General features: G+C 35.4%; 1 protein-coding gene across 3 annotated transcripts in view; it reads left to right on the top strand.

Annotated features, from left to right (window-relative positions):
• Positions 1 to 16504, top strand: part of CENPP (centromere protein P) — a 164143-nt gene that overhangs the window by 46200 nt on the left and 101439 nt on the right. Inside the window, exon 7 of one of the 3 annotated variants that reach the window (XM_082322688.1) lies at positions 15066 to 15842. The exons of the other annotated variants lie outside the window; for them this stretch is intronic. Coding sequence (XP_082178814.1) covers positions 15066 to 15242 — 177 coding nt within the window. The 3' untranslated portion in view covers positions 15243 to 15842. Of the gene's footprint in view, positions 1 to 15065; positions 15843 to 16504 lie in introns of those variants that run through there. 3 annotated transcript variants of the gene reach the window in all.

Here is a 16504-nt window from a genome sequence, read left to right as displayed (position 1 = left end):
ACTTTTTATAAAAAGTGGTATAGGCTGGGGTTTGTATTGGGCATTTGAGGCGTTGTATTCTTTACAGTGCAATGGGTTAAGCGTCAGCCTTACAAGTCAGTTTTAAATGGGTGCAGATGGAATTACTGAGCAACGTTTCTTCCTCAGACCTTTGGAAATGCATTATTAAACTCTGTTAAGATGAAAACTTTTTTTGCACATGTATTAGGTGTTCTCACTATGAACTTGCGCTGCACAAGTGGTGTGTGGTCAATATCATAGAATCATAGAAGTGTTGTTTGGAAGGGACTTTTGGTGATCCTGTAGTCCAGCCTGGTGCTCCAAGAGTTTCCATCTCCAACAGTAGATTAGATCAGCCTAGACTTTTTCTGGGTGAGCCTTGAAAATCTTCAAGGGTGGAATTCCAGCATCTCTGTAAATAACCCAAGTTAGTGGTGTACTATGCTCCTCGTGAAGAAATTTGCTAGTCTTACTAAACATCCAAGCCATGGTTTTTGTCTGTTCTCCTTTCTTTTAAACAAAGTTATTTTTGTTAAAAATATATATTCTCAACTAAGGTGGGGTAATTGCAGGATTATTTCTATAAATAGAACAGTGCAATAGATTACCTTGAAATATTATATTTTATGTAAAATAGAAATTTACATGGCATTGGTGATTGTATGTTCTCTGGCATTTTATGTTGTTTTTCTATTAGTTTCTGCAAAACATGGCTGACAGTACAATGCATTAATGATTATAAAAATTTAATTTTTCTGTTCCTATCTTTAAATTATATCAAATACAATTCAACCATTGTGTGCTGCACATCTTGTAGAATCTTCGTTGGTAAAAAGTTTTCTTTATAGTCTTCCTATGCTTCTGTAATCATATGTTCTTTATAGACATGAACTAACTTATCTTCAAAGCACCCTTCTGAGGTGAAATACTGATGTTGTGAAAAACAAGTAATTTTGCATGTCAAATTTTTGATGCTCAAGGCCAGACTAATATTTTAGAGCACTTTATGCAGTCAGAGGAACCCTATCATTTGGCAGAGTTAGAGTTGTGAGTCGTGTCAAGCTGTTCAACTTAAACTACAGATGAGTCTAAATGTAACATTGCAGGTCAGAGCACATAAATCACGGAAAATTTTAAGAGACTTCACTGAGTATATTGTGGGAACCCTGAGGCAGAAGAAAGCAGATATTCTCCCTTTCTTTTTATAATGACATTCATGTTTCTTGATTATGTTTGTTTTCTTGATGCTCTTAATATTTCTTTACCAAATAATTAATTGGTAACAAAGTAGATGAGACTTACAAATGCTAATTTCCTATGCTTGATAGTGGTGATTAATTCCTAATGCATGATGTATTCTACAAATTGAACGAGACAGAGAGAATCCTAAGGAAAAAAAAAAGTAGTAACAATCATGGAATTTAATACATCCTCGTAATCGTCCTGTGTTGCACACAGCCCATGTGTGACAATGGCTGGGTGAAATAATTTGTGGTATTGTCTAACTTGCATTTCTACCTTTATCATTTTTATTTGCATGCTCCTTTAATCAAGTTTCATAACTGATTAAAATCTTAAAAACAGGTTTGGTTGGAGTCAGTTTTTTGGAACCCCACTGTAGGTAGGTCCTCAGCAAAGCCAGGGTCTCCGTATCTCTACAGCATCATCAGATGTCTGAGCTAATCTCAGTAAATGGCAGAAATACCTTTACACAGAGAGCAGCCTTGCACTACAAGCATTGTATAAATGCACTATGCTGATAAACTTTGCAGACACTTGCTGGGTTGAGAAGCAATACTGTGCTTCAGGAGGAATTAATTGCTTTTCAGATTTCAGGCAGTGTATATTGGGAGAATACCTTATTACCATATTTGTAACTTCTCATCAGACTTGGTGGTGTCTACCTATATAAAATCTATCTCTAAATCCTGTGACTTGATTCTGGTTTTTGTGAACAGATCCTAACACAATCTGTCCCCCGTGCCTATTTCATGTTCTTGGTTTCCTTTTGATTCCTGTTACTCCCTCTCAGTTTCAGTCCAGAACTTTAGCTTTGCCTTCTGGTTCTATTCTCTAAGCACTTCTTCTAGGTGTCACAAAATTTCCAATTAATAATTTTGGTTCTCAGTGCTACAATAGTCCTTAGAAACCAGGAGGAATAACTCAGGAAAGTCCTGCTCAGTTTGAGGAAAAAGCTTACTTAGGCCTTCATGCAATTGATCCACTTGCCAGGTAGACAACGTAAAGAGCGCTGTCATCACTTCGGATGGAATGATAAGTAATAGGTACCAAAGTCTCTTGCTGGTTTTATGGAGAGGAGCTGGTACTTGGGGGGATTTTTTTATTATTATTTTTTTTTTTTTTTAATACCTTGGCTGTAGGTGAGTGCATTTTTCGTAGAATAGTAACTGTCCTGCCAGGCTCGCAGGTCATGTCTCAGACCACTGAGGTGCTAACACTTCTTCATGAAATATTTCTAAGAACTTAACTAGCTTTAAAACAAAGAATCATGTCAGGTGAAACTTGATAATGGGGGAAGCAAGTCAGATGCACACAATATGATAACCTGCATACTTACAAAGTTGAAAGAAAATAGAAAATCTTAAAAGCATGATTCTCTACCATCTTACCACCATATTACCACCATGTAATAAACTCAAAGCTTAGTAACTGTATTTGTAAGCAGTTTACTAGCTGAAAGCTAAGAATTATATAACATGCATGAATTACTCAACTGCAAAAATAACACAATTGGTTTGTTTTATTCCTGCGTACCAAGAAAACTTACTCTTTGGAAGTCTGTGAAGCTCAAGTTGTAGAGGGCAGCAAGTTATTGTGCTGGTGAAATCATCTGAGAAATAGCCTAACACAGCTGGAGGAACAAAAGATCTCTCTAAGCCATATTTTGTGGTAAGGAGCCTTGTGGGAAGGCAAAGCAAAATAATAGCCTTAGCTCCTCTTCTGATTTGCCAGTTAAAAAAAAAAATAGTTTTGTGCCACATCATCAGTTACTGTAGATGCTGTGTTAAAATCACTCCTTTTGTTAAAAGCACTTCAAAATTATTTGCAAGATTCTTTCAGTGTTACCAGTTCCTATTAAAAAAATCGAGAGAGTAAGGCTTCAAAAAATATTTCAGAGGTCATTAGTTCATAGTGTGGTTTTAACTACAATGATTCAGTTACGCAAAGGATTTGTTCTCTAGAGGATGAAGTTAAGAAACAGTAAAAAATTAACCTTATCGAGATTGAGGGAAAGCATGTGTGATAGAAAAGCTTTTATGAACATCTTCCATTTTATACTCTTTTTTTCCCTCCACAATCCATATTTCCTGTTTCCTTCCTGCAAAGTAGTTGTGCTATACAGTGCTGTTGGTATGACAATGTACTTCTCAGTGTTGTTTTAAAGGTGTAGTTCAGGATTTACAGTAAGTTTCCAACATGTTCTTGCTAAGTTGTATAGAAAGAGCATAAATCTTTCAAGGAAAAAGACAAGTATGACGTGAAATATAAACCATTTTACTGAAGAAAAATATTTTTCATAGCTTTTAGGAGGGAGGAAAAAAAGCATGGTTATCTGCTTTTGCTGCTATATGCTACTTAAATAACTGTGATAAATGCAAAAAATGGAGGAAAAGGACAATTTTTTTTTTGTTGAAGTGAGACACTTCTGGATTAATTGCATAATTTATCAAAACCATTTAATTATGCTTTTGGTTTGGTAAAATTTGATTCTTTCAAAATCTATTCACAAGGAAGAATCTGATTCTTAAAACAGCATAAGTGCTTTAGAGGTATTATATTTGAGAAAATAATGCAATAGTAAGGTTTACTTTTTTTGTCTTTGAGATTCCTCAAGCTGATGATTTGCTTGACCTTTTCAAGTTTCCTCTGTAACATGGAGGACAAGAACATTGTTTAAGAAGCTAAATCATGCATGATCCTAACATTTGGGATATAAAAAGAAGCACCAGAACCCATGAGCAAAAATAATGTCGTAGGAGTTGGCAATACTGGAACTAAAATAAAGCAGTATTTATGTACAGAATATAAGGGAGAGGTTGAAAGAGTAAAATTAAAACTACATAATCCTTTATTAACAGTACTATAAATAGTTTAATTAGCTACATTTTACCACTAAACCCAAATAATACTGAACAACAAAAGTAATTGATTTATTAAATAATTAGAATACATTCATAATGATGAATGAAAAAAACCCACCAAGTTTTATTTTGACAGTTAGTAAAAAGTTATTTGCTGCTACAACGTTTGCTGTTTTTTAAGCACAAGACAAAAAATATGGTGCAAATTTTTGGAAACTGTTATATTAACAGTTCTAAATAAAGCATATGCAAAAATTAAAACTATTTTCTCTAAAGACAAGAATTGGACCAAATTAGAATTTTAATTTCATACCTGATATTTTTCTATCGTTTTCAACTACGAATTGTGTCCCAAATCCTCTCAAGCTATCAGGAGACTTAAAATTTCATGATGCATTTAAAAATCCATGGTGGCAGAGCAAAAGCGCCTGTCCTTTTGAAAAATTGTAGCAAAGCTCTTGATTTAAAGCCTGATTAGTTGCAAAAGATGATGCAGATCTAGCCATGGGATATATTAAGACTCAGTTCCTTTTTTGTTGCATGAGCTATCTTGGATATAAACAAGTCTATGTTTTATGATCTTGGTCAAGTTGTGTGGTTTGATCTTCTTTTACTTTTGGTTTGAGCTGTGGCAGGAATTTCCTTACAATGAGGATAATTAAAGGATTAAATTTAACATTATTCATGTAAGACTTCTAATTTCAAAGGCTGTGACAAATCTCTTAAACTTTCAGTGTGTTTTGGTTTTCAGTTTTAAAAAATGTATTTCATAAAGACTTATTTTTACTGTTGAATTTGTAAATTTTTTTCATCATTTTATTTATGCAGTTGTGATGCAAAGCGAGATGTGTATCAAACTAGAAGTCAGGGCTGGCTTGAAGCTGGTTTATTTTCTTAAGCCAAACTTGGATGGACCCTTTTTGTAAATTAAAATGTTTGAAATTTTATTGTCTTCATTAACTGCATTCAACTTACAAGACTTGTTAGCTTTTTCAACTTTGGTTCTGAACTGAAGGCTTAAGAAAGGAGACTGTTCTAATATTTTGTGATTTTAGGTTTGTTTAGCTAGCTGAGTAAACTTTAAAAATTTGAAATTTCTGAATTTTAGCCAAAATATTCATAGAATAAGTAGAGAAGTTAACCAGTGGCACTGAGGTGAATGGGATTGGCCCTGATATAAGAAAGAATGAATTATACTGCTTGGCCTATTCCCTATATTTACCATTTTACTATAAAGGATTCTTGGGTTTCTTCCCCTGCCCTCCAAAACTTAACAATGGTCCATATGAAGCCTAGAGAAAGGAAGAAAAAGGTGCATATTGTTCACAGAGGATTAAAGGAAATCAAATGAAGCTAAGCTACGTAAGTTAGAACAGAGAACTGTCTTGGAAGCACGATCTCGTTAGAATTAAGAGTTCTTCAGCTAAGGTCTGGCCCCGCTATCAGATGTCTGAAGAAAAGCCTAAAACTCAAAATTTTAAAATCTTCAGTTGACAACTTGGAAGGAATTCTGTGTTTTAGATAAGAATTGATGTTCGTTACTTTAAGTGATTGCACAGTAGAAAAGAGAATGCATGATCAAATATAATGAGGGAGTTTGAATGTTGTAATTTGGTTCCCTATAAAGCCTGTGGGTTTCATAAGTAAGAAACAGCCTTAGGTATGTATCATCTAGACTGGGCTGCACTTCAAAGTCAGATTGTAGGCACAGAAAATGCAGATATAAAACTCTTCACATCTTAATTTCTAGGTCTTAACTGGCAGTCCACGAACACTGTCAGCAGACCACCTGCAGCCTGTATGACTCTCATATGTGATCTGCAAAGGCACTTCTTATTTGTATTTGCCATCAACAAAAGTAACCAGTTATCAAGGCTGTAGTGGCTGCTGGATTTATTTATTCTGCCAGAACTAATCTGAAAATTCAGATACTGAAGTGTAGAGCTCTCAGCAAATCAAGATACTGAATTGCTTGATCTTGCAGAGCCTCCAGCCCAGCCAGAGCCCAGAGCACTTAGTTAATAATAGCTCTTACAAACTTCATGTTATGCTGTTCTTCAGTGGAAAGTCATTCTAGGAGCATGTCCCTGTGCGAATATGCATTTTGAAAAGTCATGGAAAAGGGGCCATCAAATCATATCAACAATTCTGCAGAGCTGAGACAAGACCCAATCTGTTTAAAGAAGGAAAGGAAGACAGAGCTGTGCCATGTGTGGGGCTTACCATTGCCTCTGACCTGAACCTTGTTGTGTGGTCTCTACTTATTTCCGATTTAGTAGGTGGTTATTACAAGATCAAAACTCTGGCAACCCTCATGCAGCCTGTTTTATATGTGTTGCTTTGTTTTGCTAGGAGCTACTAGGAAGAACACGTTGAGCAATTGAAAACAGTTGAGTTTACAAAAAGTATATTTGAAAAATAATTCCTAAGATTTGCTAGACTGTAGATTTTGCATGTATTGATCAAATGGTGCCCTGAACTAACTTTCTTCATTGACTCTTCTAGTCAAAAGCAGGTCGTGGTTGATGGTTGATTTTTATCAGTCTGTTATAACTTGAGTATGCATGCTACAACCATGAATTTAAAGAGGAAATTAGAGATGTTTTTGCATAGGTTTTATGCCTGTATTTCAAGAATGTTCTTTTCAGGTGACCATGAAGTCCTAAAAGAATGAAGAACAAAAATTGTCCTATATTTTTCTAGAAATCAGTATAAGTTAGTGGGTATCCTAAGCCCTGTGATGGGTTCATTAGGTCCTTATTATCATTCTGCCGTATATGGAGGATTTTTTTCTCTGTATTTTCTCTACTTCCTCTACTTATGTGGATTTGCTGATTCTGAGTTGAATAACATGCCCTCTCTTTTTTTTTTTCTTCCTTCTTCCTAAGCATTCCTTTACTTATTGAAATTGTTGAATTTTTCTCACATTCTACTTTTTCTGTATTTCTGTATTTTTCTTATTTTGTATTTTTAAACTGTATACTTTGTGTTTTGTTTGGTTTGTTGTTTTTTTTTTTAAACCCACACCTTTGAAGCATATTACTAGTTAACAAATGCAACTACATTTGGATCTCAAAGACCAATCCTGGTGTAGAACAAATGAGAAAGAGCAAGAGCTTTTTCACCTTGTGACATGGGAATTCATATAATCCTATAGGCAATTTTAGAGTAACTTCTTCTACTAACAAACAGTAATACACTGAATTTTTAGAGCAGAATTCGCTAGAAGCATCTATGCATCTAAAAGTAATACATTAGGGAGCCCTGGTCTCATTAGATGATTGGTTGAACATGTACAATGAATAATTTGTATTGCAATTTGTGTTGCTTTGTAAGCAAAAGCTAAGTGTCAAGCCTCCTGGCATGTTCAGGTTTGTAATACTGAAGCTTTTTGAATGTAAGAGTGGGTGTGAGGTTTTTTTGCTATGAATATCAATTTATAGTAATGGATAATTGACTTTGAAAGACTAATAGAAGAGAAAGGTTGTAACTTTTTTTCTGAATGTATTGCTCTGTTAGAAACCTTTAGCAGATTGTAATACTGTATTGGGGGCTTACTTTTTTTGATATATGGATTTTACTTTCTACAGCAGAGGCATTTAAATAGTCCTCATCGTATAATGTTTCTACTACTGCAATAACAAGTAATCATAAACAATTGATACTGGCATAATAAAACAAGTTTTAAATTCCTGTAAGCAATATCTGTAACAAACAGTGTCTGTTTACTCTAAAATGCCCTGGACTACTGTATGAAATTATAAATCTCTTCTGAGGAGAGTTACTGTTGTCAGCTGACACTTATATTTTTAGTAATTGAATAGTTTGTTTAACAAATATATTTTGCTTTATACTTTGTATTTTTTTACAGCCTACTTTGGTTGTTCCAAGATAGATGGCTTTGGGTTATATTTTTCTCCCACATGGAGTTCTGAGATATTGCCTGCTTAATTGGAGATTGTATATCTGTGATTACACCAATATAAAAAGGGAGTGTCTGCCTGTTTTTGCAACCACTGTTTACTGGTGCAGGTATATTCATTTCCTTGAAGCAGCATTAGCGATTGGACCTCAAACTTTAACATAGCCTTTATTTTGCCTGATTTTTCCCCTATATAAAATTATATAGATGATCATAGTATATGACAGGTGTCTTTCTCTCATTAATAAACAAAAGTAATAAATATTGTAAATAAAACTAAAAGAACATACAGTGTTTTGTAATGGAGGAAAGTGAGAAAGGTAATATAGCTGAACGTAGGGTGCAGAGATCCTTGAGCAGTACCAATCCCAGTTGGTAAGTCCAAATAGAGTTGTACCCTTTGTACTTGTCCTTATTGCTTCTGTAATCATTTATTCAGTGTTATTTATCTGAGATAGCATAAAATGGCACTGTTTTTATAATTACCATTTAAAAAAAAATGTTAGTGTATCTTTTAGTTCTTTAGCAGTTTAGGCATGACCGTCGTGTCTTAAAAAAAAAAAAAAATCAGCAAAATCTGAGGACTGTCATCTTAATATGTGAAATTGACTAGAAACTTGCTGCTCACTGGGAGAGCATTCTTAGCATCCATTTTAACTGTCTAACTTCATTCCTGGAGTTTATTCCAGAGCAATCACTTCAACTCATTTATTTCAAACAGAACTGCTAGCTTCAATGCCCTAAGCTGATAGATGCCTAAAAGAGATAATGTGAATTCTACCTTGTCTTAATAATTTATATTGATACCTTATTTATTAGCTTATTTTTTTCATTCATAGCTATGGACTTCATGCATTTTTGTTAAAAGAACTAGAAAATGTGTCTGCAACTTCAGATTGTTCCCATGTTTGTATCCAATCTGCAAATCATATGTTTATAGTCAAAAAAATTAGCTTTTTTGTTGTTGTTGTTTAGGCACTTTCAGGCAAGGATAAGGAGTAGTTGTCTAAGTTATCTGCCAAAGAATTCCTGAATCATCATGCGTAGGAAAATGTTCTGCATTAGCAGAAATTTTCCCCTTGTACGTGATGGAAAGTGCTTCCCATTTACTCTTTTGAGTGTGTTTAAGAATGAAGGTCCTTACTTGTTTTTACAATGACTATAGAATGTGTTTCTTTTCATGGTAGAAGTATTTGTTTAAACATTTCCAGAGCAATAGATGCATAAAACTGTCCTGCCTTGTGGTGCAGAGGATTTTACCAGGCAACCTTTCAGCTCTCTCCAATAGTCTGGAAACTGGAGATTAAACTGGTTCTTAGTTTTTATCATCCCTCTTTCTTCTGAAGAATAAATCCTCTTATTTTAGCACAAGACCTTGAAATGCAGGTATCGCAGCCAGTATTACATTTATGGCCTGCAGTACTACTTTTTTTTTCCCTGCAGTCAGAATCTGTGACTTGGAAACTTTCATAGAAACACCAACTATTATTATACGTCATTCATCTGTACCCTGGCATATTCTCTTATAAGGAAAGATTTAATCTCTGAACCCTTTTCTTTCCTTCAGCTACTTTCCATTTTTATCTCCATTTTGTTTGGATTTTCTTTAAATAATATTAACACTGTTTTGGGAAAGATACTTGTCCATACACTGGACAAGTTCTGCCTGACATATAAAATAAATATCACTTGATTTATGGCAAGTAATCAAATCGAAGTGTTTCTCTACTCTTTGAATAATTTGTGAGTCACAGCTGCTTCTTGGCAGAGCTGAGAGAGGGGCTCAGTTATTTTATCCAATCGCTCTGTGGCAGGAAGTCTTCAGTTTCTTCTGTCATTAGCCATTCTGAGATTCTTGAAGGGCCTTATGGCTGCTTCTGGAGAGGACTTGAACATGGCTCACACCTAAAACAGCATTCAGGTTAGCAGCCATTTCATTAGGGAGGATGAGGTGATTGATCTAGGCATTAGTTACAGATCTTCCATGGTAAGCAAGCAAGTGTCCTTGTTGCCATGTGTCATGATTCTGACTTGCATGACTCTTGCCTTGTCCTGTCACTTTTTGAGAGTGCAGGTAATGCCTGCAACTGTTTGTAGCCAAAATATAAACACCCATAATACTTTATTTTAAAAAAATAAATTAAAAAAAATAATCTAACTGGGTCTTAGGGAATGGCATGAAACCAGTGCTTTGAGTGATTATATTGAACTCTATCAGAATTGAGCCGATAGTAGTAGCTGCCTTTAAAGATGTTAATATTCTATATGACTGTAAGGTAGCTGCCCAAACTCCCCTCACATCTTTGCCAAACACTGGACTTATTACTGAAACCTCTAAATAAGTCTGTATGTTATGAAAGCAGTCACACAGAAATGACTGGTATAATTGTTTAGAACTGCTGATGGGTGAACTAGATACTAGGTTGACCCACAATGGAATGTTTGAGTGGAAAGGTACTCTTTAGAAAGACAGAAAAGTTACTTTATGAAGCAACTGCATATCTGACTGTTTTCCATGCTCACATTTTCTCCTCTTCGCAGTTCCTGTTCATTCTGATTTTGGGAGGGAACTGTTAAACTGGGCAGCATGTGTTACCCTTTCTGTTCTAAGTGCAAAGCACAAAAAGCAGCAGTATGCATCTAGAATACACAGGCAAAGCATTCCTGAAACAGGAGAAATTAAATATTGCTTTACATATGTATGCTCCAATGGAACACGCTCAAGGAAAACATTTCAAAGATATTTAGCTAGTACGGTAAGAAACCTTTTATTTTTTTTAATGTGCACTGTGTTTATGGCTGTATCATAAATAATGATACAAAGTTTTTATAAAGAGTATCTACTTTTTTTCTTCCATCTGTTAGATGGAAGCGGTAAGAAGAATGGTTTTAGATCAGACTTGGTTTCTACTTTTCTGAAATAAAAGATTGTGGTTTTAACTTTTAGAAATTCAGTCTGAATGCACTTTATTTAGCTTTGAACAGCAACATTAATTGTTCCAGGAAGACCTTTTAGTCAAGAATTTTTTTTTTTTTTCACTAGGAACCAAAATACCAAGGGATTATAGAACCAACGCATAATTTCCTACAGATCTCACCTTGATTGTGGTCTCAAGGAGAAAAGATAATGGCCTGTTGACTTCATACTAGCTTACTCTGGTTTGTGTTCTGAAAAGTTTATTGCTATATTGTATAGGTGAATGCTAATTGTTAACTGTGATCCTGACATGACAAATAAAGAATCTTTTGTCTTGTTGCTTAAGAAAGGACTTTGTGGGGTCTAGCTATGGTAGCGGTAGATGGAGGTTTGAAGAATGTTTTCTTCTGCATAGCATCACAAGAGACTTTATCTTCGTATCAAATGTGCCAGATTTACAGGCCACTATATAATTTGCCAAGTAGAACATAAAGCCATTAACTTTACTACCCAATTTAGGTAGATGTTTGCATGGAACATAGCTTCTGGAATATTCTGATTCTTTCATCTCAAAATTTATAATATTCCGTGAACATTCTGCTGGTTGTTCTTATAGGACAGTATTATGCAGTTAGTGAATATGGGGACAAAGTATTGTACTATTATACAGACATTTGCTTACTATTTCTGTATTTCTGAAAGTTTTTTGACTTTCTATGTTAGTTATTTTATAAATAGAGTTAAATAAAAGTTCTTCTTTGCCCTCTGAAATCTAGTATTTGAGGAAATAGAAAATATTGGAAATAATAATTTACAGGAGGGTAACATCTAAATGGAAATTGTATGTATTAGCTTAAAATATAAATGAAAAATATGCATTCCAAAAAGCAAGGTAAGCATTTATGAAATTATTAATTTCTAGCTATTAAACGCTAACTTTTTCTTGAGCAAGTAGTAATTATGCTGCATCACAGTGTTGCTGCTGGAGAAATGAGTAGACAGTTGCTTTTATTATTCTTGCAGAATACTAGGTGGTTATATCACTTCCTGAATCTGAGCATCTACTCATCAGATTAATACACAAGTGGCTTCTTCACTTTCTTCATGCTAAAAAATTAGGCCCTATTACTGGCCCATGAGTCACTTATTCAGTCTGTTCCTTGTTTCATCCTGTAGAATAGAAAGAAGATAGAAGAAGACAGAGCTGACAGAAGATGACTAGTATGGTGTCTGGATGTTCTTCTTGGTGGCCTAATTAGGATATAAATTTTGGTAAAATAATATCTTTTAGAATGGCAGGACAATTTTCTTTTCCACAAATGAGAAACAAAGGAATTAAGTTATTCTGTGAAGAGTGTTTCTGGAAGGAAAATATTTTCGTTGGCCTTTATATCTAAAAAGCACTTGGAAGTAACACAGGCTGAACAATTAAGAGGCAAATGCATGCTTGTGTCGGTGACTTGCTCCCTCTCTGTCCCTCAAGAAATTTTACATCCTTTGGCAAGCAGTCAGCTAGAAATTTTTTTCCATGCTTGACAGAGAATGTAACTCCTTAACAGTTACTGCAAATGTAATTGTGAAGAGAGCATATTGATTTCAGTGTTGCTCCCCTTGACTCTTATAAAAACCTTTGTATAGGTGATGGGTAGTACATTCATAATGAATTTGGTGTATGAAACATACTGCGCGAGATGCATATGTGGGCTATATATATGCAGCTAGTCTAATGCATCCAGGCTAGTTAAATTTACTGCTTATGCACAGGGAGTTTGTGGCAAGACTTAGCTATGTGTGGAAATGTGTGGGGTTCTCATCAAAGCTGCATCCACAGTGCTGCTGTTCCAGAAATCTCATAGTCTTCGAATTTCTCCTGGACAAGAATTTGAGACAGAAAAAGTGTTCCTGCATAGGAAAACCTGGCTGTACGGTATTCCCACTGCAATCATAGCAGCATAATGGTTAAATCCAGAATTGCATTGTTCAGTTGAGTAAAACTGTTCATATTGTATACGAAAAACTGCAACAAGTCTGTCTGGCAGCATGTTCTGTTGAACTAATTTTTTGTTGGCTAACACCAGCCTTGAGGAACATCCCAACTTTTTTCAAAATGTTGATTAGTTTTGGAAGTCTCTTAAATATTGAGAAAACCTTTCTGTTTATTTTATACTTAACACCATCTTCCATCTCAGGTGATTCATTGAGTATGCAGGATAAATCTTACATTTATCTTAGCAGATAATTTTAGACAGTGATACGTGATACGTGGCATTTGGAGTTGGAGTCAGATTTTCATTTACTCCAGGGCTTTTCCATATGTTTCCTATTAGCAGCTTTGTTCTCAAACCTCTAGTCTCCCCAGAAAGGAGGGGAAAAAAAAACCAAAAACAAACAAAAAACAAACAAACAAAAAAACCACAAACCACAAGCCCAAGAAACAATTTTAAATTCTAAACCTAGAGAAGGAGAAAAAAAAATAGGCTTCAGAACATGATTTCATTATTTTTAGTTTACTATTGCTTTTATTGTCAAGCTGGTGTTAAATACAGATAAAAATTAAATGGAAATACTAATGTTTCTTTTGTTTGTGGTGTACCTTAGTTTTTCTGGATAAATAGTGCCATATTTTAAACAGGAATCTGCTCTTAAGACTGTGAAATAGTGGGTGGTGATGTTTTGGTGGTATTCTTAATACTTCCATTTGAATTTTCTTCTTTTCTTTGAACTTAAGTGGGGGGAAGAGGAAAAAAAGCTTGTGTTACTAATTTTTTTGTTCTTGCTAATCTGTCGTTAAAAAACAAATACCTGTCAAGTAGATTTTTTGGATATTGGGGCAACATGGGAAAATATCCAGAAACTTTGAGTAATGGAGAGAACAAATTGGCATAGTTCAAACTTGGAAAGTTGAGACCTCTTGGTTTTGTTCAACTTTACTGGGCAATCTTATCTGAGATATCTGAAGTTTCTTCAACAGATTCCAGTGAATGCAACTACTTGTAGAATTACTAGTAATAAATATAAAAATATTAGCTAGAAACTTAAGCTCTGAAAGATTTAACTTAAACTTGAAAAGAAACATCATAAGATTAGTAAATGGCCAACTATGTTTGAAAAATATGGTACATAGTTTAATGTTGGTGATTGCTGTCTTCAAGAGACAGCAGAAATTTCTTCTTAGGACAGGTAAATGCTTTTTGAAATTACTTTAAATTATGTCAAAATTTCATAACAGTGAAGTTGTATCATATTTCCTACGCATAACCTGTTTCAGGTAGCTGAAATATTTTGCCACTTTAGCAAACCAATATGAGTGGTTAAAGACTTGCATATCTTAATTTATATACTTGTTTCTACTGGCCTGGTCTTAGACATTTCCCTCACTTTTGGGAAATGCTGGTGCAGGAATTCCTGATGGCGTAATTGCTGATGTGAAACTTTTTGGAAGTTTCCACTATGTTTAGAATAGCCAAACTTTTGCTTCTTGATTTCTTATGGAAAGGAAGCTTTTGTCTTTGTCATTTCTTTCACTCTGTACCTTTTGATCCTCATTGCCAATTATAACCAAATTTGACACAGGATAGAGGGAAATATGTATGTTACTTGTTACCAACTTGTGAAAAATAGCAGCTGGGCAGAGGAAAGTGCTCCAAAGAGGTACTTCAACTGAGGAAAAGACAGTTACAAATTCTCCTTCTTAGAGTAAGCAGCCAGATGGCCAGAAGGAACAGAGATGTTGACTAACCCCTTGGCATACTTTTAGCTCTGTCACTTGGCAGCCAAACAAGTGGTAGCTGTGAAAGGCAGCTGTAGGAGAATATGCTGAGGTGTTGGTGTGAGGTATAGGCAAGCTGGAAGAACCTGAGGGTTGTAAGACTCAAATCCGTAGGAATATAGGCTCCCGTAGCTTCCTTGTTCATGGAATAACTTAGTGACAGCAACACTGGGAATGAAGCAATTGTCCTTATCCTTCTAAAGCAGCCCAGGATACTGTTAGCCTCCTTGCCACAAAGGCACGTTGCCGGCTCACGTTCAACTTGTTGTCCACCAGGACTCCAAGGTCCTTTCCTGCAAAGCTGCTTTCCAGGTTGTCCAGCATTTACCAATGCATGGGGTTATTCCTTCCTAGGTACAAGACTTTGGACTTTCCTTTGTTGAACTGCATGAATTCCTGTTGGACCATTTCTCCAGCCTGTCGAGGTCCCTCGATGGCAGCATAACCCTCTGGCGTATCAGTCACTCCTTCCACTTTTGTGTCATCAGCAAACTTGCTGAGGGTAATCTGCCCTATCATCCAGATCATTAATGAAGATGTTGAACAGAATTGGAGCAAGTATTGACCCCTGGGGTATGCCGCTAGTTACTGATCTCCCAACTAGAATTCACTAACCCTCTGCTCCCTGCTGTTCAGCCAGTTTTCAATCCACTTCACTGTCTGCTCATCCAGCCTGTACTTCATTGTGCTTTTATGATTTTACAACTCTCTTTTCCTAAGGTCATGCAGTGATACCCAAATAGGCATGCTCCTTCTCTGTCTATATGTCCTTTTCTCTTTCCTGACACTTCTGAGCGTAGTGGACGCTTTTAGCCAGTTTGCCAGATACACTGAATTCCTGCAGGTTTTATGTAAATTGAGAGCTGGGCAGAGGAGGAAGACACTATTGATACTGGAAAAAGGAAGAAAAATCAACACTTCCTCACCTTCTTTAACTTGTTCAGCAGCAAGAGAAAGCACCTAGATGATCTGTGAGTTTCATACACTGGTCTGCGGACAACCAAGTAGTCGATTCTGAACCCATACTTCTAACCTATGGATGTATTGCTGTGAAGGAAATACAGGAAATAAAGAAGATACTGCATTAGGACTAATATCATTCAGGATATGAGGTGGAATGGGATTTTGCGATGGGAGACTGAGGGTTGCATGGCATAGGTATCTTTACAAAACTATTCTTCATTAGGTGTCTTGCTTGCAGAACAAACTTACATCTCAAACTGAAGTAGTTCGACACTTCAAAATTTTGGTTTTGTTTGTTTGGCTTTTCAATATGGATATGAAAGAAATCCTATTTTATTGAATGTATGTTTTGATTTACATGGTATATGCTTGCCATAGCTGATGGTGCAAGTTAAAATAATGATTTGATAATATCTTATATTCTTTATACTTTCAGTATCTTATTAAGTTTGTTGTTATTTTTCTACTGATGTTGTGTAACTTCTGTATTATTCTTTGTATTGCTGTGTTTTAAAGTACTGCATTAAGTAGGTTGATATTAGGGAAAGAGGCAGAGAGAAGACTAGAGAGATAAGGTTATTTCATCCTTTGGCAAGTTAATGGTGTAGAGCAGGACATAGAACTCAGTCTTTAGAAGTATTCAAATAGTACTTTAGTACTCAAATAGGCTACTCTGCTTAATCAGTATTTGTGAAGTTTACTGGGCTATTACTGTGCAATAACAGTATTTGTTATTTATTCTTTAGAATTACTTTTCCTTCTATTGGTAACAATAGGCTGCCATCCTCTGGTGAAATTTGTTAATTGTCTTCTTGTAGGGACCTGACAGA

Source organism: Platalea leucorodia (genome assembly GCF_965183815.1).
Source record: "Platalea leucorodia genome assembly, chromosome: 9".
Classification (NCBI taxonomy): Eukaryota; Metazoa; Chordata; class Aves; order Pelecaniformes; family Threskiornithidae; genus Platalea; species Platalea leucorodia.
Note: the sequence above shows the minus strand (reverse complement) of the source record. Positions and strands in the feature narration are given on the sequence as shown.